Source organism: Cladophialophora psammophila (assembly GCF_000585535.1).
Source record: "Cladophialophora psammophila CBS 110553 chromosome Unknown aczJe-supercont1.11, whole genome shotgun sequence".
NCBI lineage: Eukaryota > Fungi > Ascomycota > Eurotiomycetes > Chaetothyriales > Herpotrichiellaceae > Cladophialophora > Cladophialophora psammophila.
In genome coordinates, this window is record NW_006912932.1 from 880,035 (window position 1) to 905,771 (window position 25,737).

Consider the following 25,737-nt stretch of genomic DNA (forward strand, 5'->3'; position numbering starts at 1 on the left):
GTTTGAGCGCTGAGGGACGGTGGGCGGGCTTTATAACATGTCGACCAAGATTGTCGCTCGCACGATCACACAGGACCGAATGCTCAAATCGGCCGAGTATTTCATGGCTGCGTTCTTTGGCCTCGACTGGACACGGAATGCCAGCTTGGTGCCGACCATCGAGCAGCTGTATTACAACATTACCCTCGACGGGTATGAGAATTGCAACAACAGCAATAACTTTCTGTCGACTGGTGGCAACAATTCATCTTTGGAGTGGGAGAACATCTACCTTGACATCTCCCACGGCACCAACACCATGTCGATTATGACAGCATTTGGCCTGAGGAAGCTCAGATTTCTAGATCATATGCGCCGTACCATTTGTGGTGAGGTGGTGAATCATGCTGCCGAAGCTCGCGACCGAAGAGGTTCCAGTCGGGTAGTGGGGCCCATCGCGGTGCAGCACATGGACAATCGAAATGTTCGCTCCTGGAGGAAGGGGATACTCGTTGGAGCCGAAGCCCACTGAATGGAGAAAATACGAGCTTAGTTGCTCGTGAAGCTGGAAGATGCTCTGGTTTCCTAGTGTTTCCTTGAATGGGGATGTTGGTTTCGAGAGGCGCATTGGTAACGAACGAGGCCTCCTGGGCGAATGGAGCCGGGTTGGTCTGTGCCAGAAAAGGTGCAATCAACCCAGCGAAGAGTTCAGGAGTGGTTTGATAGTACCATGGCTCGGTGGGAGATGCCGCTGTGGCTATGATCACCTACCTCAAATCCAGCACAGCGGCACTCACCACACTGGCAGGGAGGACGAGAAGTGTACAGCTCACCATGATGTCTGGCAGGGCTTGGAACTGACTGGCAAGGCACTGAGCAGGTTACAGCAGCTAAATGATGCTCACATAGAGCACAGATGACGGGGTCGGACAACAGGTAGTCTTTGTAGTGTAGGTACGTCTCTGTGCTTTGGCGTTCCCCAACTCCCGGCAGCTCCCACCTTGAGCGCTTCACCTGAAGTACCCTATCATACAGAACCAACCTTACCTTGCCACTTCGCGCGCATAGAGATGGTTTCTTAGTCCTCACGCACCCAGCATGTCGACCGGTCCGGTCAAATCGCATACTGCCAAGCAGGGATGGAAGGGTGGCTCGGCATCCCTTGCTCGTGCTCGAGGGATGGGAAGATGGGAGTATGACCAGCATCAGAGGGCCTCGAAATGGCAGCTTGCGGTCCTCCAGCAGGATGCAACGGGCAAAAGGCTTTTGTTCAAGCTTCCCAAGGCATGTGGGCCTGTGTACGCTTGTTGCTTCTTGTCTGAGGCATGGCAGAGCAAATCGCCCAAAGATGAGACACAGGAACAGGTTGGGATCTGATAAAATTGATCATGGGCACCGAGCAGGAAGAGGGAGAGAGAGAGAGGAACGTGGTGTAGACAAGACGACGATCAAATGGTGATAAGATCAAGGTTGAAGGCCTCGCCGTCTTGCCCGGCGACCGGGAGTGAGTTGAGCCAGTCCGAGGCTTGAGCTGAAAGAAGTCTAGCATCAAGTCCAACATCAAGCCTTGGCCGGTTATCATCCTCCATCCTCTGCAAGGCTCTGGGCAGTGAGTGCTGTCTGGTGTCCGGAGGCACTGTCGGCAAAATACCTCCTCCAGCTAGGGAAAATCTGTATGTGACTCCAGGTGTAATCATGGTCTCATTACTGCCCTCTGCAAGTTCGAAACGCGGATGGCTACGATCGATGCTTTTGGTTCTTTTGATCTATCATCAGTCTTCTCTCTTCTCCTTGGCCGTCGTATCCATAATATGAGCCCCCTCCAAACTCCATGCTTCGCACAAGAATAGTTCTAGGTGTGCTTCATTGCTAGGGGTGTTCCAGTCCTAGAGTCGAGTCTTTCAGTCATCGAATTTGAAGCTCTTTCCACCACTAATGTCAATGGCTCCTCCACGATAGCTTCCCCGCTTCTTCTTGTTCTTCTCCTTTGTAAACCCCTTGCCTCGGGTGACAGACAAGTCATTGTATGCTCGATCGGCGTAGTCATAGCTTCGATAGGCGTTGCTAATATGAGAGTCCGGGGTTGCCTGGGCTGATAGTTGCGCCAGCGGAGTTGGTCTTGCACCCACATGCTTCTTCTTGGTGGCCACCGATTGCTTGTCGCTTTTGTTGGCAAGTACTTCAGGCTCAGATCTTGCGGGCTCAATAACATCTCCCGTGACTGTGCCTGAGGATGAATCAGACATGGGCTCGGTCACACCATCCGGTCTTGCTTGATCCTCCTCTTCCTCTTCAACCGATGAATCTCCGGCGTCATCTGACTCTTCCGCCGAGCTTGAAGAAGACATCTCACTTGACGACGTCTTGTCTGTGTCATCGTTGGCATCTATCTTTGCTCGCTTTGCCGGCCGATCATCCTCTGACGAGTCTGAGTCCGAGTCCGAGTCTGAGTCTGAAGAAGACGATTCTGATGAGCTGGATGATGCTTTCCGCTTGAGAATGCGGACTGGTCCAGCTACTTTCGAAGTCGTTGGAGATTTCTTCCGTGTAGCCTTGGGTTTTGCTTTGGCACTAGTCTCTCGCTCGTCATCAGCATCGCTGTCGGAGGACGCTGATGAAGATGTGGACGGCGACGTTTCTCTCTTGTTGACCTTGACTCTCTTCGCTTTTGAGCGTTGCTTTGTGTTCACTTTCTCCTCATCGGTCCCTGACCCGGACTCGGACTCGGACTCGGGTGTAGATAGCTCGCTGTTAGCACCCGCGTCACTCTCTTCACCGCTGCTTGCACTGCTGGACTCTGATACCGACTCTGACGTCGTGCCCTCGCTCTGGTCCGACGTGCTGCCGTCCGAGGTAGACTGTGAAGGTTGTAATAGCTCTTGTTTGTTCCAATTCTCGACAATGTCTTGTAGATTGGCGCCGTCTTGCGAATCTCCGAGTGCGAGAACCTCGACCGACTGATTCATCCGTTTGAGTTCTTTCTTGAGAGTCTTGATGGTCGAGTGAAAGCCATGGTCGGCGAGGAACGAGGACACCAGGGAAAGGACCTGCGAAGACGGTTCGGTTGTTGTGGCCTTCATCTTCGAAAAGCAAGTGCGAAGCCGAGCTGCAACTTGGGCAGCGGCAAGGCGCCTTCAAAGGTGAAAAACACAAAGCCCAGTGCTCGGGGCCCAGCAGTGCCCGGACTATCAAATGAGGATGTCAAGGAAGAGTGAGAGGAGATGTACCGAGTACCAACACAAGTGTTGACGGATCGCACTCGGCAGAAAAATAATTTTCTCCAACAAAAGTTGCAGTGACAGTTGCGGAAGGTGCGGCGAAGGAGTGCGGAGAAATCCACTGCAGGAAAGAGCTCGACAATACGAGCTGTACGAGGTATCTTGGCGGTATGTATGTACCGAGTACTTGTACCGGGTAGTACATAGTCTCCTACACTCTGCATTCTACACAAACTACCTCGTGCAGCTTTGGTACTTGAATATTTCTTTCTCGCCAATCGTAACTGACGTGGTCTTCTTGTACTCGATATGTCTTATGGCCCAAAATACGGGGACTCGACCGTTTCATTGCATCGCCCTTTGCGAAGTTTGCCGTTGTTGGCATTGACCGTACCTCTCCCTTCTTATTGCACCATCCCGAAGGTGGCATAGACCACGGCCAATGCCCATTACTGCTAGGTGTTTCGGGTGGCCTATCTGGATCTCCTGGAATGATACTGTGTCGGCTTCGTAACATGGGCAGACGATGTCCATTCGTCATTGTCCTACAACCGGAGGAGAGCCAGCTCAGTATCGGTCCAATAATCCATATGAGTTCCCAAACAGTCCATCGCCAGCCAAAAGCCCGGAGGCTGGGTCACAACCATTGAAAGCGGATACATCAGCATTTCCATGCGGCCGATGTGGCATCGGAAACTGTGCCAATTTGGATATAGCTAACTATCGGTGAGTTCTCCCAACAGCAATCCCCATAACCTCATTGCCGTGCTTGTGTTCGCGGTGAGTTTAATTCCGCAATGGATGCAACGCAGGAGGGCAAGAACAGCCGATCCTAGAACACCAGTCATGAATCCAAGCACCATCAGCATGTCAGAGTTCATGTCCGAGTACGACAGTCAACTCAATCCAGCGGGAACCGCCAACTTGGCTCATGTAGATGTGTCCAGAGAGATGCCAGTGTAACCATATTGCTTTCCTCCCTGCCAGATGATCTGCCAACAAGCCTTTCATGTCACTCCAGGATAAATTGCAGGGATCAATAATGCCCTTCATAACACAAATCCTTCCCACATCGCGCACGGCCGCCAAGAAACCTCCCAAAACATGTCGCGACAGGAGATTGTCCGGACAGTGCTCGATTTGTCGTCCCAATATTGGTCTCAAGCACTTTACGAGGTACAAAGAGAAGAGGCTGAAGATCTGATTGAAGAGAAAACATGGAGGTATAATGTACTTTACACAATTACAGAAGTAGATTGTTCGGACGCGAGGTTACGTTGTCCATTCACATCACAGCAGGACCAGTTCTCGCCCACCAAATTATATAATTCCTTCTCGACCAAGACTTTCGCCGAAGATCTATGTCGACAAATGTGTGCATAATTGCAGCCTGTATGCTTACCACTGAGCGTAACAGGACGAAACTACCTCGTACCCTCCACAGAGATCGATGGCAACATATCAAAATTGAGGTGCTCGAGGTTGGCTTCATAAATGAGAATGGCATTTACAAGGACTTCTTGAGCCCCACGGTGCTTCCGGTATTATATGCCTCCAGAATGACACTTGGCCTGGAAGGGCGGATATGGAATAAGTCGACAATCTTCGTCTTACCGCTGAGTTGGTTGCTTCAACTATATGGGACTCTCGCCACGCTCGATCACAATCGAGTCAGGTTGGTGAGTAGAAGTTGTCTCCTCGAATAGCTCGAGGTCGACTGGGGTAGTCTACGGCTAACAAGCACAATCGCAACTGCCTCTACCAGCCAATCCGCACGTCTAATTTGTCGTGACCTGAACAGCAAGAATACGTTGCGGTCAATCGCCATCATTTCACGCCAGTTGACAACTGGAAACTATGACAAGGCGAGGCTGAACACCCCTTACCGTGCCCCACATCCAAACCATCTTCGTCTCCTTGCCCCTACTGTAGCAGACTCGCCAATGTGAAGGATTGATCTGGTTCCGAGGATCCACACTGCCTACAGTACATCGAGGCGAAAACTCAAAATTCGCGAGCATGACCCATGCATGTCATGACCAGCTGGTTTTGCACGATGCGTTCAACCCAAGAAGGAGTCTGTTCCGTGGGCACAGGTAGTCGCAGGGTATCTTACTTGGTCTCTCCACGCGAGTCATGACGAGAACAACAGGGTGTGTCGGGAATAGGTCTCCCGCTGCGTCAAATCCAGCCGTGGATTTTCGGCTTCTCTTACCCGTTGAGGCGTGGACAAGGAGACATCCGTCTCGCTATAGTGATGAATTTCTAGCACTCCCTCATTCGCAGCAGGCTGCATACGAGGCTCAACGACCTCCCCGGCACGAACAATTGGCGCTTTCATTACCTGCCACCCCCAAGACAGGACCAATACAGCTCAGAAAATACCAGCATATGCCTAACAGCTTAGGACGTCGATTCTGGCTCTATCAAATTTTACCGCGAGTGTTCACTCCAGAGGCAGACACGCAGGCAGGCAGCTAAGCAGACAGACAGCATAAGGGACGAAAGAAAGGCGGGGGCACGCGAAGCCCATCGCTCTCCCAACGCTCCCAGCAGGAGCTCGTACAACCCCGACTTATCAAGGTAGCTAGTTTGTGACCGAGCCAGCGAGTTCGTCCCGCCGCCTTGTACCTCTTGTCAGGAATCGCACGAGATCCTCCCGGACGATTGACCATGCACTTGTACTGGCGCCCAACCAGGATGAAAATCCGGAAAAGATTCCCGGGATTGAACTTGTGTGCGCGTATATGGATCACAGGGAAAGAGAAGGAGGGGGACAGTAACCTATATATGTACCTCATATGCATCTCCCTTTAGAATGCGAGTCCAGCTTCTTTGATATTGCCTGCCAAAGTCGGTAACGTTCACCAGCTTCCCAGAACTATATCCCCCCCTTTGTCTCTCACTCACGCTCAGACTCTCTTAGACTCAACCCCTCCTCCACCCCAAAGTTTCCTCTTTGCCAGTCGAGCTGATATATAACGGGACGGGACGAGACGAGACGAGTCAGGATAGGACAACCGCATTGGCATTAGCATCGATTTTAGTGTCGGCCTCGTGAATAGATTCTTGTGTCCATCTTTATAATTCTCCGTTCATGGTGCATGGTTCTTCATTCCAGACAACATATACCTTGTAATATGGTGCCATACGATATGATATGTGCTTGCTTTTTTTTTTCACAAAAAAAAAAAAACAAAAAAAACAAGGGCCGCGCCGCCACGCCACGAAGACAACATTCGAAGTTTCAATGACAAGATTGTTGCACTTCACATCTTGAAGCCCACCTCCTTTTTCACAAAATCTGCCCACACGGAATTGATCATCATGGTCTTGGACACATCGAGTTAGTTAGCTATTCATCCATTCCGACTGTCCCTCCCTTTAATCCGCCCATGTCCTGGGCCGGAAGGGACAATTCAATCGATCTCAATCTCAGCCAAAACTTCTTGCTTGCATCTTACAACCTACAACTGCTCATTCACAAACAGGCCAGCCATGCCCTGGCCCGTGCCGATACACATGCTGGTGACGAGGATCTTCTTCTTCGTCCTCCTGGCCTCGCTCAAAATGGTGCAAATCTGTCTCGCTCCGGTCGCTCCCAGGGGATGACCCAAGGCAATCGCGCCTCCCCTGGGGTTCATCTTCTCGTGCTCAAGTCCGAGTGTGTTGAGACAATACACGGCCATTGAGGCAAAGGCCTCGTTGATTTCGAAGATGTCAATGTCATCCTTGGTCAGGTGGAATTTGCCGAGAAGCTTGGGGATGGCGGCGGTGGGGCCAATGCCCATGATCCGTGGGGGGACACCGGCGACGGTGGCGCCGCAGAATTTGGCCATGATGGGTTGACCCAATTCGAGGGCTTTGGACCGTTTCATGAGGAGGATGGCGGCAGCTTCACACCAATCATGTTAGTATCTGGCCCATGATTGTCCACGTTGGTGAGTGGGGAGGACGACGGGACATGGGTAGATTTGCTTACCTCCATCCGTGACCTGACTGGCATTCCCGCCAGTTGTCTTGTCGCCAAATTGCGGCATAGCGGGACGAATCTTCAACAGACTGTCCAGCGTGGTCCCATATCTGGGGCCCTCGTCCTTGGTAAGGGTGACCTCGTGGACCTCTCCCGTCTTGGGGTCCTTGACTTTGGTGGTGATGGGCACGATTTCATCTTCAAACCAGCCGGCCTTCTGCGCGACCTCGGCCCTCCGGAAACTCTCGCAGGCATACTCATCCTGCATTCTGCGGGTGATATTGAAGTCGTTGCCGACATTTTCGGACGTTTGGATCATGGGTTGTGTGCAGTCTGCGGATTCTTGGTTCGCCATGATCTCCGGGGAGAAAGGGGTATCCTTGCCGCCGCTGTTGGTCATGGACTCGCCGCCCATGGCGATGCCAATGTCGATGGATCCATTGGAGATCTGGTTGGCGATGTCTTGCACGGCCTTGAGGCCCGAGGAGCAGAACCGGTTGACGCTCGACGCAGCGGCGGTGTGGGGGAAGCCTGCAGCCAGCATGGCGGCGCGGACCTTGTATGCGGCGCGCGGGTCACCGACCTATCCAGCCCAACGACAAGGCATGTCAGTCTTGTGTTCTTCACAGCTTCGCTGGAGGGGAGGATGTCGGCGGATCATATCTTACATTTCCCAAGCAAATATCCTCGACGAGGGCAGGATCGATTTTGCTCTTCGCGATGACCTCCTTCAACAGGGCCCAGACCATGTAGTCGAGATCGGTGTCCTTGAAACCGCCCTTCTTGCCCTTTGCGAGGGGCGTTCGAATGGCGAGGGTGATGACAATGTCATCGGGGTGCTTCTGGGTGCTACATGCCGGCAAAAGGTCAATTGTCAGCATCTACCGAGCACCGGGACTTGTTGCGGGAAAGGGTCGGAGCTACAGCAAATCTAGCTGCGGACTGGGATGAATTAGACATACATGGCAGCCACGCCGGTCTTGGAGGACGAGAGGTGGGAGAAGATGGAGCCGAGTCGCTGGGTAGCCATGGTGCCTGTTTGGTCCGATTGAAGGTGTCCCGCCTATTGCTACAGAAGAAGTTTGGAACGACAACCAAAAAGTGAGCACAAAACAACCTGGAGGCGAAAGAAGCAGTCGAGGGTGAGTGGGATGAGGTGAACAGAGGACGCAGCAGCAGGAGCAGAGGAGCAGAGGAGCAGAGGAGCAGCAGTGGAAAAGGTGAACTTATTGATGCTCGCCGTGCTGCCGCCACCAGATTATCGCCGCTTCGCTGCAGACTTACCTCGGCATTTGGCTCATTTTGTAGGGAGGTCCAAGGAGGTCCTTGGGAGGTCTTAGGGTCTAGGTAATATGTCTGTAGGCTAGTGATGCGTCCGTCCACTGGATATCAGGCTCGCCAGGCCTAGCTGTTCCGTGCTCCATCATCGCCGCTTTATTTTCTTCGACGCCTCGTTTCCGGTGGAAGGTATGGAGGATGTTTTTCTGATCACAAATCTCTTTGCTGCTACAGTACCACTGCTACCGCTGCTACCACCACCACAAAACAAGTCTTCGTGCGTAAAACACACCACCTCCTCTTCCTCCATGCCCGTTCGGGTATTATGTGCCGAGCACATTTCCTCTTCGCCTTCTCTTCTTGTCTTGTCTACATTTCGGCCTGCCAAGTCACCTGTGCCGAGTTTCTAGTTAGTTGCTGCGTCTGGGTCTCCTGGCTACTGCTCGGCAATTTCTCCCTGGCCCTCAAAAGCCCGGGACCATGTTTCGGTCTTCAATATGAATCTCATTGTAATCTATCGTCCGTGTTTCATTCTAGTTCAGAGAGTCTTGCCTCATTCCAAAAAAAGGGGGGGGGGAAAAGGCACACACACACACACACACACACACACCTGGCAAACAAGAAGCATCTCCAGTTGACACGCTATCTAGTATGGACTCGACCTGAGACACTCTCCCCTCCAACGCCCGAAAGAAGATCGTTTTTCCATTCGCTATGCATGACACGTTGCACATACGTCCATCCTTTCATCCACCCATCCATCATGAAACCCGGGGATTGTCCATGCCCGTAGACGTGGATGAGCACCCATCTATGAATACCTCAAGCCCGAGGTGCTTGTAAACATGAGGCCATGCTCCCGCCCATTAGTTGTCGAGAATCTACTTCTCCTCCACACTGTCAGGCTTGATAGCCTCGCCATCGGGGGCATCCTTCATCTCGATATCTTTGGGCTCATCGGCCGACTGAGGTTCCGCTCCTTTCTTCCCGTCCTCTTCTCCCTTCTTCTTGGCTTCAGCCTCTGCTCTCTTTTTCGCGGCTTCCTCTTCTTGTGCTTTGAGCACTGCTTGTCGTTCCTCTTCGAGTTTGTCTTGATATCGCTGGCTTACGGGACCTGCAACGAATCGGATTTCCTCCATCTTGGCCACGTACTGGGCCTTTGTGGCGTCGTCTCCTTCGTCGTACAACCAATCCTGTCATGAGTTAGCGAGACCCTTCCTTTGGTTGTTTTACATGGGGGATTGCTTACCTCGGTCTTCTCCAGCTTGTCACGGATCTTGTCCTTCTCTTCCTGGCTCGCGAATTCGGCGAATTGGTCTTCGATCTTGCCCCGGAGCTCGTAGATGAACGCCTCGAGCTCGTTCTTCTTGTCTTCAGTGTCTGTCACGAGCTTGTCTTCCATGTACATGGCATTTTCCAGTTCGCTCATTTGAGTCTTGGCGCTCTCGTCCATGGATGAAGTCCCAGAAACCAGCTGCAACTCTCCCTTGCGCACTTGCTTCTTGACCTTGCGCATCTTGGGCTTGGCTGGTTCGGCAGAGCCGTTTGGTTGGTCTGTCTCCATGGCATCCCCATCTTTCTTCGCTTCTGGCTCAGGTTCCTCCACCTCGACATCCTCCACGTAGTAGCCGCTCTCGAGATTGAGAATGCCGTGGAGATTTAACCGCGCCTTGAGCTTGCACACCATGAAATCGTCCTTCTCGTCGGCCTTGACTCCTTTGACAGAGAACCGCCCGATCCAAGGGTTGATCTTTCCAGGTAGCATTTCCGGCTTGGCATACCGGGCTTCGAGGTCGAAAGCCTGTTTCCGGTAGAAGGTGAGGATCTTGGTGGAAGGCATGACGTTGCCCTTGTTAAAGACGGTCAAGCTAGTATCCTCATCGGGAATGTCCGGTGATTGCTCCCAAGTAAACTCGATCGGGTAGGTGACGATGTCGTGGACCGAGAAATCTCGAACTCGGAAGACGGGTGAGAGAATTGCGCAGCTGAATGCGCATCCCCGAGCAACGGCTTCGTCCTGGTTGAGTGTGAATGAGAGAGGTTTGCCAAAGAACTTGCTGATGCGGTCCTTGACAGCCGGCACGCGAGTGCAACCACCGACCATCTCAATGGCGTCAATGTCCTCAATCTTGGCCTTGGCTTCGGCGAGGGCTTGTTCGAGCGGAGCGGTGACCCGATCGAGCAGAGGTTTAATGAGTTCTTCCATTTCGTCGCGCTTCAACATCGCTCGAACATCCTTGTCATCCATCAAGGACTCGATGCTCAGAGGCGCCGAAGCATTGGCGGAGAGAATCTTTTTGAGCTTCTCCGCAGCTGCGGCGACCCGAGTTATAGCTTTTGGGTTGCTGCTAATGTCAAGCTTGAACTTCTCTTTGAATTCTGCTGCAAAATGGTCGACGAGAGCCTTGTCGATATTACGTCCACCGAAATGTCGGTCGAAGGTGGTGGCCTTGACAGCCAACTCACCCTTGCGGAACTCGACGATGGAGCAGGTGTAGTCGCTGTACCCAATGTCCACAAAGCACACCCGACGCGGCTTAGCATCAGCTTCGGGAAGGTCGGATTTGGTGATGCCGTAACCCAGGGCAATGGCAGTGTTGTCGTTGATGAGCCGCAGGAGTTTCAGGTTGGCAACCTCGGCAGCATCAAGCATTGCTCTTCGCTGGGCGTCCGTGAACCAAGGTGGGCAGCTGATGACCACGTCCGAGACGGGGAGTTTCAGTTCCTTGCTGGCCGTGTCTCTAATTTTCCCCAGATACATGGCAATCAATTGAACGGCGGTGAACTTCTGCTTCTCCCCGCGGTACGTAACCTCAGCGCCCACTTGGCCATTGACATCCACCAGAGGTGCAGTAATGTACTGCTGCTCGATGGCGATTTCGGGGTCATTTATGGTTCGGCCGGCGAGGCGCTTCAACGAGGAGATGGTATTCTTGAGATTCGAGATCTCCTGGGTCTTCGCAGCTTCACCCAGGTATCGGCTTTTCGGACCAAAGCCAACCAAGGACCTGTGAAGACTGAGTTAGTCTCTGCAATCCGTGTTCGAAGTAAGGCTGCATTGGGTCACTTACGGTGTAGATCGGTTGGACGTCTCATTTGTGATCTGAAAATGGTCAGTATTGTTGAAATGAGGTCGCTTTCTCTCGGAAAGGAGGACTTACAATGTCGATGCCCTTGTTGCGCGCGACACCGATCTTGGTGCTCTGGGCACCAAAGTCAACGCCGACGACGCTCATTGTCAATGGCGCTCAAGTAAAAAAATCTCGTGGGGGGGGTTTTTTTTTTAGTTGCGGTGGTGTGATGGGGAATTGAAGCAGGGGTGAAATGGTGAAGATGAAACGGGAGCGACACAGCAAGAGGAGGGAGAGTTGATGAGTCTAAGTCTTTTAGGAGAAATGTCAGCGCAGGCAGAGGACCGCGACGGCAATGACTTGGAAGAAAGATACAGATTCGACCAAAAATTTCACCAAAGGGCCTTTGACAGGGTAAAGGGCCAACCGCCAACCGCCAACAGCCAACACCAGCCAGTACCTTCGCGCAGTTTCGATCGTCGTCTGTTTGCGCAGCCAAGCCCTGGACGTCACTCCTCACTCTCCACCCGCAACCTGCAGCAGCCACCACACCACCACTTGACCACCACCAAAGCCCACCAGCCCACCAACCCACCAAACAGCAGTCCAGCAAACCATCAGGCTGTTCACCCTTTGCCTGCCCAAGCCTGCCCTATCCTTGTCTCCCAACCACTCGGGCCTTCAAATCATCCTCAGACACGACACCAACTGGGCAGCAATTGTTGGTCCATCATGACTGCTTCCACGACGCAAGGCAGAATGCTTGTCTCAACAACGCCCTGCGAGTCCAAAGTCGACACCCCAATGCCAGGGAGTCAGCCTGTCTATCGAGTCGCGGCTCGGTGGCGTGAGGTGAGAACAATGAGTATGCTTGTTGCAGGGGATCGGCGGATGAACAATAATACATTGGCTGGGTGTCTATGGGTATATACTACGTCTTCCATCATGGATTCAGTGATAATGATGATACATCTTGTCCTCATTCCCCTCCATCTATCCCCTTCATTGCCTTGGGGTGCCTTACACCATTTTGCCCGGACTCGGGCTTCTCTTCCGCAGCCGCTGGTGCTTCTTCAATGACCTTCTCTTGACCTTCTTGATATCCGCCATGTCCCGATCCTCTTTCTCTTCCATTTCCAGAGCAGGGACATCTTCCTCCACAGAGACGGCCATCAGCGGACTGTTTCGCCCCAAGGGACTTCGATTGTCAATGTGTTGAATTCTTATCATCCCTTGCCGAACATCACGTGGTTCGGCAGGTGTATACAGGTCCCTCTGATCCTGTAAGGCTGGAATGACGGCCACTGTGTTTCGCGCTGCGGAGTGGCTTTCTCTCATGCGTTGCTGAAGGTCTGTGACCATGCTCCTCGGCCTTGGCTCCATGTGAGCTTCCCGACTTTGACGGCTCCCTCTCTCCTCGTCTTCGCTGAAGTTGTTGATCCATTTTGGCGTATGGACAGATAAACTATCTGAATCGCTCATGTCAAGAGATTCGTGCTCATATCGGTGCTGCTGCGAGCTAAAATTGACATTTGTTGGGGTTGTCGAGGCTACATCATTGTCAGGCAACTGGCCGGGTTCTTGTTCTGCGGAAAAGAATCGACCCTCGACACTTGACGATGGTTGGAGTGCCGACGGTCGGGTACGGCGCCGTCGAAATTCAATGGCTGGCTTGAATGTTTCGGGGACAATATTCAAGTCGTCTCCGGTGGCAATGGCGTGTTCGATGGCCTGCTGTGGTGTCACCTTAGCATCTGCTGCCCCTGCGTCTGCTCTCGGCCCGCCCCACGTTCTTTGCCCAGCTGTGAAGACGCCATACACCATATAGACCCAGTTCAAGAACGGGTTCAACATAAACATCATCGGATACAGGGCAGCCTTCCACCGGTGGAGCCTGATTGCAAAGTAAAACATGAGCAACCAGTTCAAACCGCAGGAGATGCACATGAACTCCCAGGGCAAGGAATCTACACGAGTTGAGGTGCTCGATATCGAGATGATGGTGATCAAAAGGAGGAGTGCCGTCGTCCGGATGGTAATAGTGGCAAATCGAAGAAGGCAGAGCATGGGGTACTTCCTCCAAAGTCGGCCATCCGTCAACATGCAAACCTCGTTGGTGATGAATCCTAAGAACCACCGACGCCTCTGCTTGAGCAAGGACCGAAATGTTTGCACCGCTTCAGTCTTGCAAAAGGCACTGGTGCTCAGTTGGATCTGATACCGCTGTTTGGCACCGAGCATGAACAGATGTGTCAACCATCGGTCTTCGCCGAGATGCGTTTTAGCATAATCAAAGAGGTCCTCGCATTCTTCCGCCTTGTCAGAGAAGTAGAATCGCGCCATGTTTCGAAATGCTGAGAACCGAAGCAAGGTCAAGGCCCCAGGCAAACATGTGACGGCGCCACAGCCTGATTCAACTGATCTTTCGAACAGCTGGCCGTGCACGTATTCCATATCCTGCAACAAGGTGATGAAGGAGTGCTTCTTCGTGGATGATGTGATAATACCAGTCATCGCCAGCATATTATGTTTGCTGCCAGGCCTCAATTCCATGTCGTACATAAAGTTCTGGATGCACACAGGATCCAAGATACAGTCGGAGTCGATGAACAAGATGAAGAGGTCGTCTTTCTCCTGGAGATACCGTTTGTAGATCTTGTCGATGAGGAGGAATGTCGCCTTCTGGCAATGTCGCTTCCCTCCATGTGGAAACCTCGAGACTGTGACCCGCGCCCCGTTGAATGCCACGTCGATCGATTTTGGAAAGTCCTTCAAGGTAACAGGCATGCCGAGCCGATCGATTGTCTTCAGGTAAAGCTCATCAATGTCATCGCCATCGAAAGAGACAAACACGTGAATGCAAGCGGCAGGGTAATCGCAGTTTACTACGGAATTTAGAGCTCTCCACAGGGAGTCCGGTGGCTCCTTGTAGACCGGCATGACCACAACTACCTTCGGGGCGGTCAACTCATTAAGGGTATACTTGACCCGCTTCTGACGTCCAAGGGGGACGACAACTAGCCGATAGACGCAGAAAAGCCAAGGTATCACCAGCATCGCAGCGAAGGAGTAGAACGCGAACTGCTGGAGGATGGATATTAGCAGAGTAGGGAAATATTGTACGAGGTGCCTCGGTAGAGGCAGCGTGGCAACCATAACTGGCAAGAATATGCCCCTGCATTCTGTCCATTAGTGTCGTACACTCTGGGAGAAAAGAGCAACAGACTTGCCTGAGGAGGGTGAACGCAACCGTCAAAAGCACAGCCAGCACCTTTTGCGACCAGTGATCCGCCTTCATGTATGCCTTTGCAAGGCAATAACAAAAGGCTGCCACCCACAAAAAAGACTCGAGGAAGGCCGCGAGAACGATAGGTCCAATAAGCGCGAGAGAAATGATCTATGCCATCAGCAGAAGACCATGCTGCGTGGCACGACGTACTCACATCAGGTATAGCCCAGGGGCCACCAAGAGATTCGCGCTCAGCCATGTCGCTCGCACTGGTGATGCACCGTCCGGAATAGATGGATAGTGGAAGAGCCTTTGCTTGGTCTTCTGCTGTTGCACGGACGGACGGAGAATATTTGTCGACTAGGAGCAGTCGGTTGTCGAGGAGTGGAGGATGTGAGCAGCACGCCGGGATATCAAGGCTGCCAAAGCTTCAAGGTCTCAAGTGATGGAACCGCGTGTCGAGGCAAATGAGCGATAGACTTATGGGGGTCGGAGTGTGCGCTGACAACTGTGAAAGCAACCTGAGAGTGTCTAAAAGGAGTCGCTTGACTCGAGCACGGCGAGAAAGTGTTGAACCCAGAATCAGTGAATGATAGTCATTTCATGAAGATACTCAAACGGGGTAGTGAAGGCGGCGCCAGAAAGTGCTATGAGTCGGAGTGGTGGATAAAGACGGGCAGTGAGAGGGCAGCCCAGAAAGTGAATGATAATGAGGAAACAAGGCCAAAGAAAGAGATGGGGAAAAGGCAGTTGCGTTCGAGGTGCCAGCTGCCTCTCATTTTGCCTGACATGGTGGTGATTTCCACGTTGATCATGTCGGTAAGGGACAGATGCCCAGACCAAGTCTGGGAGAAGAGGTAGAATATGCATGATGGCTGGTTGCAGCTCCTGGCCCACAAAAGAGGCAGAGATATTTTCGCAGTCTGAAACTGAAGGGAGATCGAGCTGAGATGAAGCGAGGCGAAGAGAAAAGAGAGAACGCACTATGAGCGATGTTAGAGTAAAAATCCAAGTTCGCGGATACAATGCATAATTCATCTCTGGAGCAGCGTTTCACCACAAGTGGCATCCGTCATATCCGCGTTCGATATTCATACTCCGGAGCCATGTCTTTCAACCAGATGGAAACTACGACTCCGCAATGCACGTATATTTACAAATGGAAGTCCCCGCTGACGGTGCTGTCGACGTCGGTCCAAGCACTTGAAGGGGTACGTATAGCATCTGCAAAGTCGCTGAGGATATCATCGGAACTCTCCTCCGCTTCGCTGGCGTGAATGCTGCTTGCGCTGCCAGCAATGCTGGGTGTCAATGAAGCCGGTGGTGTTGCATCGAGGGGGAATCGATTGGCAATAACATTTTGAGGCACGTCTAGATATGTGCTCTGGACCGGAAGCGACGCTTGCGACTCGTGGTCAGAGAGAGTGTGCGTCGAATCCGAACCCGCCGCAGAAAAATATTCTGACCGTTCTAATGGGCGGTTGAAATACTCGGCAGACGGAATGGAGAAGTCTGGATCAGGGACACCTTCTGTCGTGGGTGTAAGCTCAATCAGGCTCTCTGAAGCATGGCTGGACAAGATTTCAATAGCTCTGCCGGACAAAGGTAAATTCCATGCTTCACGCATTTCCCGCTCGTATCTTGACTCGAATTGGTTTGGCTGGCTCTCATTGAACTGCCTCACAGAACAAGGTGCGTCCATCGACTGAGGGGGAAGGGACGGGAGCTGCTCTTGGTATGAAGGGAATGGCCTCTGCCGCAAAGCCGCTGGCTGCGCCAATGGGTCGACTCCGGACGAGTGTGCTGCTGGAATTGACTGCTCATCTTGTGCGGGTTGTAGCAAAACCCCGTCTTTGTCCACTAGGTTATCGAAGGTCGGGCTTGACGGTATTTCTTTCTCTTGCTCAGCGAGCCTTCTTCTCTTCCTTCGCTCCTCCATGATCCGTCCACGCTCCATGATCTCGGCGATCGCTTGACGTCGTCGCTCTTCGGCCAACTCACCCTTCTCCTCATGCATGGAGGCATCTGTCGATGTGCGTCGCGGACGGGGTCTGGGGCCAATTTCATCGCCGAGGGAGTACAAACCCATAGCGATCCTGTGCCTTGTACGGTCTATCCATGCTCGTACTTGAGGATTCTCATATGCGGCTATACTGGCTGCCACCAGGACGGTGACAGTAATTATGATTCCTACCGGAGGCATAGTGTGTCAGTGTATTGATTGAAAACAACGGTAGGAACAGTCTCAGGGAGACGTCTCATTTTCAGTGCCCCAAGGGCATGGTATGAGCATGGACTGATGATGTAAGGGGAGAATGGCGGCATGCGAGGAGGCACGGGGGCACTTACCTCTCGCGAGCGGAGCTGGCATTTTGAGAATAACCCTGGCGGTATCTGTCTGATTGAAAGTCTTATGATGGGAGAGAGGTGAAGGTTGCAGGCGGGAGAACACCGTGGTTGAAGACAACCCACGGGGGTCCTGAAACCTGTCAGCCTGATGATGGTAGCATCAAAGATCATACGAGGCCAGCAGAGAAGGCGGCAAAGCGGTTCGGAGGGGGGAGAGGGAAGAGGGACAACGGAAGAGGGCAGATTACGACTGCGCTGAGCTGCGCCACACACGCCATTTTTGGAGAAGAGGCAGAAGAGGAAGACCAGTGCGGTGTAGTGGGTACGAGCAAATACGAGGTACATGCCACAGTTGAGCCCCGCACCCGCAGTTACTATCAGTAGATGGCAGCCTTGACCAGCCTTGACCAGCCTCGGCGCGTCTCCTTGGTACAGCACACGCATTGGCGCACACGCGACTCAAATTGATTTTCCATACTGAGCGAGTGCGTACTCCATACTCAATACAAGCATGTAAACCACGCTTCAGAGTCAACCACCCCAGGATGTCTCGCCCCGCTTCCACCGCCCAACCAAGAGCCTTGACTCTGACCGAGGAGCTTGAGAAACTCGAGCAGTCCATTACATTGACATTGCAAGGTTGGCCCAAAGAAAGGCCCGTCTCAGGCACGAATATCTATTGACTCCAGTTGCCCTACAGAAATCGATCACAATTTCAGTCGAGCCCACCGGATAGTGACTTCAAGCATCCTGCCCATTGTCGAACAATATGCTGCGCATTCCAAGGAAGTCTGGGAGGGGTCAAGAGTGAGATACTTGGGCAAACTCATAGAGGCAATACTGAGACTTAGCACAGTTCTGGAAGCAATTCTTTGAATCGAGTGCCAATGTGTCCCTGTCAGGCTACGAGGAACAGCAATCTCAACTCCAGAATGCGGACACTACAATTACCGAAGACACCAACACCACAACGCATACAACGCTAGAGACATCGGAGTCCTACGAAACCCCTTCCGCCCAGCACATCTCAACAGACTCAATACAGGACCTGGACCTTTCAAATATGACCATCTCCCCCTCCAAGAGCAGCACCCCACGGCCTAATATCACACAAAAGCTTCAGACGCAAAATAATGCCACCTTTGCGGACTATCCATCACCGTACGAGACGCTGCGACAAGAAGTCCACAATACGGTTGTTGATACCACGTCAGTCACCCAATCGGCCATGCCCCAAACCCCGGGCGGCCGACCAGTATTCCCCATGGACAACATTGCCGTAGGAACACCACAATCCTCCCCGTTTCTGCCGCCTCCACCGACCTCCATTTCCCGCCCATCTACCGCCCGCAAAAGGACGGATCCCCTTCTCCACCGGATGCTAGACAGAAACTACCGAGTCCAGGCCACACCACTCACAAGTCAGCGTTATGCGCACCTCCCATCGAGAGCCCGCGCTCCGCCATCTACCGCAAAATGTGCGAGGTCTGCAACACTCAACGACTCAACTCTATCATCGAGTCCAGAAGCGCCTCCCCCAGAGCTCCACCCAGAGATCTTCTCCTCTCCTGAACGCAGGAGACCGGTCCCGGGTGTCAGCGTCCTAACACCATCACGAGCACGATCAAAAACCCAGCCGTTGAAGGCACCAGCCCGGACACCGGGGATTTGGGACAGTGATGACGACGATCTTGATGACGATGTGCTCTTCGACCAATCACCGCCGAAGACCATGCAATTCCACGTCCCCCAGAGTCGCCTCTTAAAAACTCCAGCGAAGGAAGCATCGAAGCGGATAGTCGAGGACATTCTTACTAATGCCGGAATTGATTACGGGGAGGAGGAACTTGATTTTACTCAAGAATTGGAAACCCTGGGATTTGAACTGGATGCCAGTGGGGAGCCGACCAGTCCAAGTGTGGTCCGCAAGGCGATGAATATCGAAGACGAGACGTTCTGATTTGGCAGCGAGAAAGATGCAGCTACCGATAGAAAGCGCCACATGAATATTCCGTCACCCTCAATGTGTCTGACCCCCCCCCCCCCCCCCCCCTTTTCGTTCCAGAGACATGTCCGCCCATTTAGTCACCTCTATATATCACGACTAGGTGGGCGGGATGGGATTAGCAAGATCAAGGATTTTATTGTGACCGACTTATTCTTCATTCTTCATTCATCATTCATTATTCCTAATCATCTTATTAATCATTAAGCAATACAGCGGCGCTGTGCTGTGCTGTGATGCATGGTGGGTGTGAAAACTGAAGGATACTGCCTCGGACATGAAAAAGGGAAGGTTTGATAAGACCATTTCACGTCCCAGGTTGCTCCATTCCGTCTTTGCCGATACCATTATTAGGGCCAAGATGATGGAACTCACAAAGTCCACGCCAGAGCCATGACGACGCCCAAGGCTAGAACGAGGGATTTTGCGAGACCTGTGTCTTTAATTGACGTGCTGCCTCCTGTGTAAGGCGCGATAGGTGGGGTGAGGACCTAGAAAATAGCGCGATGGTGAACGGCGACGTCAGCCAGGGATGTTTCAGTGCGTCGCAGACCAACGTCTGAGAAAGTTCAACGTCAACGATGGGGACAAGTGTGAACCTACCGCGTCAATCACGTGAGCAACTCCGTTTTCAAGGATCAGGTTCGAGGAGACAATCTTTGCGTTGTTGATGAAGTAATCACCACCCTGGATGGTGACGGTGATAGTTGCGCCAGATTGCGTAACATAACTGCTGCCGTCGGCTAGGCTAGGAAGGTAGCCTGCAAAGTCCTGCACAACATGTCCTGCTAGGATGGACGAGATACCGCTGGACGAGGGTGATATGTTTGCGGCGGCGAAGGCTTCGTTGGTAGGGATGAAGACGGTGATGAGAGGAGTTGCGTCCAGGATCGACGTCTGGTTCGAGGCGCTGGCGAGGGAGACGAAGGACGTTTGGCCGGTGGTTTGGGCGGTCGAGGACAAATTGAGGGGCAGGGTAAAAAGACTTTAAATGTCAGAAGTTAGCTCATGTATGGTTGTGAACCCATTCGAACGCTCGAATACACAGCTGGCTAGGACGTGGGATCGAAGGTTTCGCTTACCCGTCGGTTGTATGGATCAGACCGCCATCGAAAGGAATGTCAGCGGTGATGATACCGACCGAATCACCTAGCCCTGAATAGACATCCACCAGAGTATCCACGGTACTGGTGTTGTCCTGTCTCGGTAGGATGAATGGAGCCCATCGTTTGCTGGATGTTGTCTTGGTATTGTTCTTCGGCTTAGAGACGACTTTCTGGGTCGAGCCTTTGAGATTTGCTTTGGTGTCTTTGGTCGGGACCACAGCGCCCGGAGGGGTGCGTAGGCCGTTGATCTCACTCTGACTCTGAGTGGCATGAAGAAGCAGTTGCTGCTGCTGAGCCGGGGTGAGAGTGGCGCGCTTTCCGAACCGTGTTACGTTAACCGTGCTATCAATGAACTGGTCCGTTGGAGCAAAGACAGTGGGTACATTAGCAGCGAAGGCAGCGGAGACGACAGGGTCGGATGCAATCAGAGCAGCAAACTTGGCCGCACCTGCCGCTATAAGCGCATCGTTCAAAGAAGGAAGACTCGGAGAAGGCGAAGGAGAAGGCCAGGCGACCGAGGACCAAGATTTACTCGTTGGCCACGACGGCCAGGTGGCAGTCTTCGAAGGCCAAGAGTGTGGAGGGTAGATGGTTGTCGGCCATGAGGACCACACGGAAGTCTCTGAAGACCAGGTATGTGAGGAATAACTAATTGGGGACCAAGAGCTAGAGTCTTCAGGCCAAGTAGGGATTGAAACAGAGGGGGTGTATGCAGCAACGGACGTCCAAGCTTCCGAAGTATAAACGGTTGGCGTCCACGTGGGAGTTTCGGCAGACCAAGAGGGCTGAGTATAGTGGACGGCAGACGGCGACCAGGCCCAGGACCAGGATGGCCGAGTATCAGATGGCTGGAAATGCTGAGTAGCGACCGGGCCAATTCCCAGGGCAGATAACACGATAATGAAGTGGAACGACATGATCAGGCTGAGGGTGGCGGGTGGCGGGTGACAGGTGACAGGTGGGGAGAGACTGTGTGAGCGAATGTGCACGATGTCGAGCCTGTTCTGGTACTCGGTTTTCTTCCCAACAGCGTCGCCTCAAGCGAGCGTAGATCCGGCAGAGCCTCAAGTCTTCAATCTCAACGAGGGAAAGGGCGCGACTCACCTATATGTACAGTATATAAGCTCAGTCGGAGTCGAGCCAGAGCGGACGAAGCTTGCTTCAAAAGTCCGTCTTGCGTTGCTAACTCGGAATTGGGATCGTCGATGAAGGCCGGGCGGAGACCAAGTTTCGCTCTTCCATATCGAGGAATGTCTCTGCTTGCCTTCGCCGGATGCCCCTCTGCCGAGCTACAACGCCGCAACGGCGCAGATGGTGCCATCTGCGAGGGAGTGGTGCAGTGCGGTGTGGTGCTGGACACGCAGCGGTAGCGCAGTACAGTACCGTACCTGATTAGTGAGGGCAAGGGTACCCGGTGAACTCGGCAATAGTTGTAGATTCAGGGTCGAGGTGAGGCTCGAAAACCTGCCCAAAACAGTCGCCTGCAGGGGCATTCCACATTGCTTGGCTGGGCGTGGTCCGCACTGTTGTCCAGTCTCGTATCGGTGGACGCGAGTTAGGAAGGAGCCCTGTAGTTTTAGGCCTATATTTGACGTAAATAGGAACGGCCATCGGGGTGTCTGCTGTAGCTAGGACTAGTGAGGCTGCTGCAATTGCTTTGTCAGGAGGGCTGCCACAGACTGGCACCGAACTGGTAGGCTGATGGGGACCCCGAAATCCGGGGTCATCGTCATTGAAAGCTTTCAAACAAACGGAAGTGCCCGAGTCGCCGACTTCTTGTTCGCCCTGCATGTTCGATGTGGCCAATAGGAGATAATGAGGATCCACCCATACTCGTCTATTGCATTGTCATTGGCCAGAGGCCCCACAGCACAAGGCATCTCTCCGCCAATTACACAAGCGAGCTCGCCATGCCGATGGGTCCCGCCCTGAGCCTGGAACCGTCGACGTCCCTTTCCTCGTCCCCATCCCTCCCTTCTCCCAAAATGTCCACGATGGTGGCTTGCAAAGACACGCTGGCACACCACCATATCCACCCTAAGTAAGTATTGACATGCTCCGGTCCAACCAAGGTTGCGCCCTCTCGAACTGCGACTGTTGGCCGTCGATCTTCAGTCAACTGGTTCCTTAGTACCAGTCGGAACCCTCGCAGACACGAACAGATATCGGGCACACACAACCACCATCATGTCGAACCGTTGTCGCGGCGAAGCTTCGGTTGCTGATGATTTGTCCGAATGGACAGACGAGTCACCCAACTGCATGGGCATCTGCTAGAGCCTGGACGAAGCGCTGGGGCTTGAGGGAATCCATCTCCCTTCTGGACCCCAAAAATGCATCGCTCGCTCCATTTTGAGTAAAGGCTTCTGCTGACCCGCGCATGTGGCCATTAGAGAGGTACAGTAGCAGCCTCAATTGCAGCCGCAAGTCCCGGCTTGGATGCATTTAGACACCAGTGAAGCCAAACCCTCAGAACCCGTCTCCCTCGTCGCAAAAAAAGATCCTATACATGGGAATAGCTAATACCTTGCCAGCCTTGCACGCTCCGTTTGGGACTCATCCGTCTTCGTCAGCAGTCATAACCTCTCAACTGTAGAAGGACTAGCTGAAGCAGCCATGGTTTTCTCCAGTCTCAATCCCGGGCGGCAGACCTATCACTTATGGCGTCGCTTCTCTATGCCCACGGACCACGGGTCCAGAGACGCCATTTCGGTTCCTGCCAATGTCGCCAACCAACTCAATTCCGCATACACCTTCATGGTGCAGTTGATAATAATCGACTTCTGGGTCATTCTCATCCTTTTTGGCGTCGTCCTCTTCTTGGGGAAGGAGAAACACAGCCATAACAGCGGGGTGATTGCCACGGGCATTTGGAACGCAAAGGACTCTCCGAGCGTCATCTGCAAACTTACCGGCTCCTATTTCTTCAAGATCAAAGACCGACGACGGGTGCATTTGTTTTGGTGGACGCTGCTGGCAGCTGGCTTTGTGGTCGCTATTTATGCCATCCCCATCAAAGTCGCCCCATACATCATCATCGACAATGCCGCTCCAGTTTCAGCCGCTGCCATCTACGTTCCAGCCCTGAGTGACACCTTCAACGAGAAGAACCAAGTGCAGATCAATGCGCTCGAAGCACCGTCGGCATTCCGCGCATCGGGGAGCGTCCTGGTAGCGAACTCCACGGGCAATACCCACGTTTCAATCGATCCGCCTGAGACGATACAAGACCTCGGTGACGGCGAGGCCATCATACGCGTGGCATATCATTACAACATCACGGGCGTGGACTTTGGCCTGCAACACTATCCCGACCTCGTCCTGAGCGTCGAAGGCTCATGCCAGACCGACTATTCCTGGCTGCTTGCCGAATCTACAGACGACTCCAACATCATCCGTGACGAATACTTGCTTTTCAATGACCCCAGCCAAGGGACACAAAACGTCTCGTTCTACGACAGCGCCAGGCCCCTTGGGTATTTCTTCCAGGGCCTGCCGTCCCCCGTGGGACCAGCAGGAAACTGGACCTGGGGTGCATTAGTCTCCTCTGTGCAGCGAGAGAGCATCACGGCCGGCACAGATCCCTGGTATCTAACTGTCCCTGATGGTGGCAACGATGTAGGCTTCGTCGTCAAAGGGGGGCGACCGGCACTTTCATGCTGGCAGAACGACGTCTGGTCATACCGAGGTCACCAGAGTACCGCTATCGCCCTTGATTCGACCTCCCTTCCCGGTCTGGACCTCTCAACGGGCCTGCAAAATGTCTTGGCCCGCTTTCTGTCGCTGCCGAAGATCGTGACTTTAGCTACTCGCTTGGGCGCCTCCGCACTCGCGTCTACCGATACCTCACTGGGCGAAAAGTTCGACGCCGGCTCGTCCAGTTTCCGTGGCGATCTAGAGCGCCTGGTGTTCGCCTCATATATCGCGACCATGAACACGCTCACGGACACCACCCTATTCTCCACCAACAACTACGGCATACCGAACCTAGCTATCGAATCCGACGGTAAGCCAAGCCCTGGAGTCGACGAGTTCGTCATCTGGAGCAGCAACGTGTCAACGCTGTCGATCCTTGCCCTCATCATCGTCCCTGTCATGACAGTAGCCATGAAGGTGATCGTCTGGGCTCTCACAGACCTGCCCTTCTCCTGGTACCGCATCCAGGCCCTGCAAGCGACGGTGCTGTACAGTTGCCTGCACGAGAAGGCCACGGGGATCAATGACGTTGAATGCAACCGCCGCGACGATCGACCTTGGGTCAAGAAAGGAGACCTCGAACAGGGCATGTTCAGGCCACGGTTCGACAGAGGGAGTAGAACCCTCAGTTGGGGAGGAGCAGAGTACGTCAATTTTATTAACCCCCTTTCTGGTTTCGACGTGCATACCTACATACACGAACGAACCTTTGGAATCAAGTGACTGACCTCTCCACAGACACAGGGAAGTGACTGTCGGAATCGGGCCAACACCGCTGTCGCCGCGCGGCACGATGCAAAACGTCGACGTCCCCGCGACCAACGGTACGAACGGATACTTCGGACTACAGCCTCAGAGCGAAGCGGTGACCGAGAAGCCAGGGACCGGCATGCAGACGCAGATCGCCAGCGTCGTCACGCCGTCTGCCGCGGATCAGCCGCTCCTGCCTCCAGGTGGCCCCCGCTAGTTAGACCCTCCTTTTTTTTCTGCTTCTTTTTTTTTAACACGCACCAAAAAAATAAATAGCAAAACTTTCGCCCATGAAGAAAGCTCTTCAAGCCGGAGATGAACCGGAACACCAAAGGGAGCAAGGCTGGCGTCGTCGCTGGCTGGAGACATGACCTATCGCCAGGAGGAGCCGGGGGAATGGGAAATCATACCTAATTGACGGCGCTTGGGAATGGCTCTTCCTTTTTTGCCTTGTGGAATAGGTTAATACGGTCTGGCGTGGGAGTTATCATGATAACGACGATTACGACGATGATGGTTATAATGGTTAGTACTTGTGCTTGTGTTCTCTCTTGCTGTTTATACATTAAATAGCATCCGGGCAATGGGCCTCCTTTCGAGAGTGACAACCTATGCAGTTAGCTCTTTAGCCTCTTATGCAACGCAAGTCACGATTCTGAGAGTTTTTCACTCTAGCATGGTAAGAGTCGCAGAAAATGTGGCGGCCGTCCCGAAAGATTGAGGCCGTGGCATCAATAAAGCGTACCGACAACCTGACCTGCTTGTACCTGGTAAAGTTTCGACTTGGAGCCTCATGACTTGCATGGCGGTGCAGCGAGCACTGTGAGTAATATTCAATTTTGGGGGAGCGTCATAGTCGGCGTCATCGAGAGGGCAGCCTCAGCACAACAGCGGAAATGAATATCACACAGTAACATTCATTATGTGAATAATGTCGTCCGCGATATTAATAGCCCAATGCGGCTTGAATGACCATAGGTGAATAGATGAATACGAGGTATGAAGTAAACAATTCGCGAGGCTGGGCCAAAGCCTGGCCGCCAAGACATCCCCGCAGTCCCTTGAATTTTTCCCGGTGAAAAT

The 25,737-nt window shown here is 53.0% G+C and overlaps 9 protein-coding genes across 9 annotated transcripts; 3 read left to right on the top strand and 6 right to left on the bottom strand.

The window, feature by feature from the left end:
• Window positions 1-37: 37 nt before the first annotated feature.
• On the top strand, window positions 38-511 carry A1O5_07536 (uncharacterized protein; the record flags this gene model as incomplete). The annotated part of the gene is made up of 1 exon (XM_007748125.1): window positions 38-511. The coding sequence occupies one exon, from the start codon at window positions 38-40 to the stop codon at window positions 509-511; it is 474 nt and encodes a 157-aa protein (XP_007746315.1).
• A 1,369-nt stretch (window positions 512-1,880) lies between these two features.
• A1O5_07537 (uncharacterized protein) lies at window positions 1,881-3,059 on the bottom strand (the record flags this gene model as incomplete). The annotated part of the gene is made up of 1 exon (XM_007748126.1): window positions 1,881-3,059. The coding sequence occupies one exon, from the start codon at window positions 3,057-3,059 to the stop codon at window positions 1,881-1,883; it is 1,179 nt and encodes a 392-aa protein (XP_007746316.1).
• A 3,605-nt stretch (window positions 3,060-6,664) lies between these two features.
• A1O5_07538 (acetyl-CoA acyltransferase) lies at window positions 6,665-8,200 on the bottom strand (the record flags this gene model as incomplete). Its single annotated transcript, XM_007748127.1, has 4 exons — window positions 6,665-7,092; window positions 7,180-7,753; window positions 7,839-8,019; window positions 8,133-8,200. 4 exons carry the CDS (start codon window positions 8,198-8,200, stop codon window positions 6,665-6,667), a joined length of 1,251 nt encoding a protein of 416 aa, XP_007746317.1.
• Window positions 8,201-9,329: 1,129 nt separating this feature from the next.
• Window positions 9,330-11,684, bottom strand: A1O5_07539 (hsp88-like protein; the record flags this gene model as incomplete). Its single annotated transcript, XM_007748128.1, has 4 exons — window positions 9,330-9,641; window positions 9,698-11,456; window positions 11,520-11,551; window positions 11,610-11,684. The coding sequence occupies 4 exons, from the start codon at window positions 11,682-11,684 to the stop codon at window positions 9,330-9,332; spliced, it is 2,178 nt and encodes a 725-aa protein (XP_007746318.1).
• An 855-nt stretch (window positions 11,685-12,539) lies between these two features.
• Window positions 12,540-14,675, bottom strand: A1O5_07540 (chitin synthase; the record flags this gene model as incomplete). The annotated part of the gene is made up of 1 exon (XM_007748129.1): window positions 12,540-14,675. One exon carries the CDS (start codon window positions 14,673-14,675, stop codon window positions 12,540-12,542), a length of 2,136 nt encoding a protein of 711 aa, XP_007746319.1.
• Window positions 14,676-15,901: 1,226 nt separating this feature from the next.
• On the bottom strand, window positions 15,902-16,951 carry A1O5_07541 (uncharacterized protein; the record flags this gene model as incomplete). The annotated part of the gene is made up of 1 exon (XM_007748130.1): window positions 15,902-16,951. One exon carries the CDS (start codon window positions 16,949-16,951, stop codon window positions 15,902-15,904), a length of 1,050 nt encoding a protein of 349 aa, XP_007746320.1.
• A 691-nt stretch (window positions 16,952-17,642) lies between these two features.
• Window positions 17,643-19,057, top strand: A1O5_07542 (uncharacterized protein; the record flags this gene model as incomplete). Its single annotated transcript, XM_007748131.1, has 3 exons — window positions 17,643-17,736; window positions 17,798-17,904; window positions 17,954-19,057. The coding sequence occupies 3 exons, from the start codon at window positions 17,643-17,645 to the stop codon at window positions 19,055-19,057; spliced, it is 1,305 nt and encodes a 434-aa protein (XP_007746321.1).
• Window positions 19,058-19,473: 416 nt separating this feature from the next.
• On the bottom strand, window positions 19,474-21,125 carry A1O5_07543 (uncharacterized protein; the record flags this gene model as incomplete). Its single annotated transcript, XM_007748132.1, has 3 exons — window positions 19,474-19,593; window positions 19,706-20,087; window positions 20,185-21,125. 3 exons carry the CDS (start codon window positions 21,123-21,125, stop codon window positions 19,474-19,476), a joined length of 1,443 nt encoding a protein of 480 aa, XP_007746322.1.
• A 1,699-nt stretch (window positions 21,126-22,824) lies between these two features.
• Window positions 22,825-24,871, top strand: A1O5_07544 (uncharacterized protein; the record flags this gene model as incomplete). Its single annotated transcript, XM_007748133.1, has 2 exons — window positions 22,825-24,548; window positions 24,643-24,871. The coding sequence occupies 2 exons, from the start codon at window positions 22,825-22,827 to the stop codon at window positions 24,869-24,871; spliced, it is 1,953 nt and encodes a 650-aa protein (XP_007746323.1).
• Window positions 24,872-25,737: the final 866 nt, after the last annotated feature.